At 38.0% G+C, this 1622-nt stretch overlaps 1 protein-coding gene across 2 annotated transcripts; it reads right to left on the bottom strand.

Moving 5' to 3' along the window:
• Nucleotides 1-378: 378 nt before the first annotated feature.
• Nucleotides 379-975, bottom strand: LOC108367028 (probable arginine--tRNA ligase, cytoplasmic). 2 transcript variants are annotated; one of them, XM_017621548.1, is made up of 3 exons: nucleotides 886-975; nucleotides 671-823; nucleotides 379-475 (listed from the first exon to the last, which is right to left on the bottom strand). In XM_017621548.1, exons 1-3 carry the CDS (start codon nucleotides 919-921, stop codon nucleotides 428-430), a joined length of 237 nt encoding a protein of 78 aa, XP_017477037.1. In that variant the 5' UTR covers nucleotides 922-975; the 3' UTR covers nucleotides 379-427. The 2 variants fall into 2 exon arrangements, with proteins under 2 accessions (XP_017477037.1, XP_017477036.1); XM_017621547.1 differs by lacking the exon at nucleotides 379-475 and having other exon boundaries at nucleotides 486-823.
• Between the last annotated feature and the right edge of the window lie 647 nt (nucleotides 976-1622).

Raw genomic sequence — 1622 nt, 5'->3', positions numbered from 1 at the left:
TATCTTTTTATAAGCGCATTAAACGCGTCTCCCGAAAACTCTCGTCTTTTGAGTTATGACGGTATTTTAGTTTTTTGGTGATATGCAATTTCGGTATCATATAATGGATTTCTTGTTAAATTTTATTAAACTCAGCATAAGGCTGAATGAAAGTTTTTTCGGGCGAAACTCAGAATAAGCCAAAGTTCGAACAGTACTTACCTCTTTTTTGATTCCTTGTATAAGTCTTTCAAATCTCCAATCGTCCAGAAAATTTGGGAAGCGGTCCTCTAAGTCCACAATCAGCATAACGAAATGTGTTCACCAATCGCCTAAGTGACGCGTAGAATATCGTGCCCCAGAAACACTAACAAATGACAAGTGGACTCTCAAACGTAATTGACCAATGTGCATCTATGTGATACGTTGCTTGTGGCAAGTTGGTAGGTTAACGCCAGACCGTAAGAGGTTGGAAATCACACGAACAGCATAATCCCTTCATTGGATATAAAAAAATTGTTATAAATTTTTGCATTAACATAACCACAGGTGGCGATTGTATATCATGTTTATTTATTTCGTTGGCTATATCTCTGGGCGATTTATTTGTGCCAGCAGTCTATAGTGCTTTTGCCCAAGACAAGATACTATTGCACTGATAATAATCAAATTTAGCTGAAGTTGCATTCACATGTGATATAATAGCTGGTGTCGGCAAGCTGTGGGAATGCCCAGGAGATGGCGTTTGCTCAGCCCTCATTGCACCGACGGCGGTGGGCACTACTGCTGGCACATATTTTGCAACAACTGCAATGGTTGCAGCGTTTTCTTCTGCAACAATAACCTGCAATGATAAAATGTCCTATAATGTCGACGAACAAAAATATAAAATTGAGAATGACTAACCTTACTCCAAATTGCTAATCGATCCTTTAGCTTCATGTTCTCATTTTCCAACCTTGTGTACACTTCTTCATCTTCCAATTCAATTGATATATGTTCGCAACAGAAAGAAATTTGCATTAATCAATTGTAAATACATGAAATCATAAATTTATTTAATTTTTTGCCATTTCACAAACAAGAAATATAAACTCACCGCGATGTGATACAGAAAAAAAACCAACAGGACTGCATTTTCTTGGTAAACAACATTTTCCACACAAGCGCTCAGAGCAATCTGATCCGCAAAATTATTTTATGAAAAATAATAGTTGAAAATAGTTTTTCACACGATTATCACATTAACTCATAAGTGCAAATTATTGTGATTATTTTTAGTTGAATATAATTGTATTACCTTAGACTTTTTTTAATGTTTTGTAATATTCATTTTTTTGGGACGCAAAAGCAACCATGCGCTCAATTTCTTGTGGGGAAATTTGGTCCCCATAAAGGACTTTCACCACGAAACAGCTACAAAAACAAAAACCTTTTCTACTGGTATACTGTGGGTGGACTTCGGTCGTACAAAATCCACAAAATCCCTTTGTCCATCGCTCGCCAATGTACAAGCTTCGATCGCTTCCTCACTAAGGCACAGCTGTTGCGGCGGTGGATGTGGCTCTTCCGAAGCCATCGGGTTATATAGCCTGATCCGCATGTCGTTATGGCGCGCATACTCTACGTACCCGTTACCGAGG

The sequence above is a fragment of the Rhagoletis zephyria genome, unplaced genomic scaffold, assembly GCF_001687245.7.
Source record: "Rhagoletis zephyria isolate East Lansing unplaced genomic scaffold, Rhagoletis_zephyria_1.1 Rzeph_scaffold_02505, whole genome shotgun sequence".
In the NCBI taxonomy this organism is placed as follows: domain Eukaryota; kingdom Metazoa; phylum Arthropoda; class Insecta; order Diptera; family Tephritidae; genus Rhagoletis; species Rhagoletis zephyria.
This window is presented reverse-complemented; position numbering and strand designations above follow the sequence as displayed.

Bases quoted from the DNA above. Each gene is read 5' to 3' on its own strand.
- LOC108367028 (XM_017621547.1), bottom strand. From the start codon at position 921: ATGAAGCTAAAGGATCGATTAGCAATTTGGAGTAAG. The intron at 824-885 runs GTTAGTCATTCT...TTATCATTGCAG, and splicing joins GATTAGCAATTTGGAGTAAG to GTTATTGTTGCAGAAGAAAA.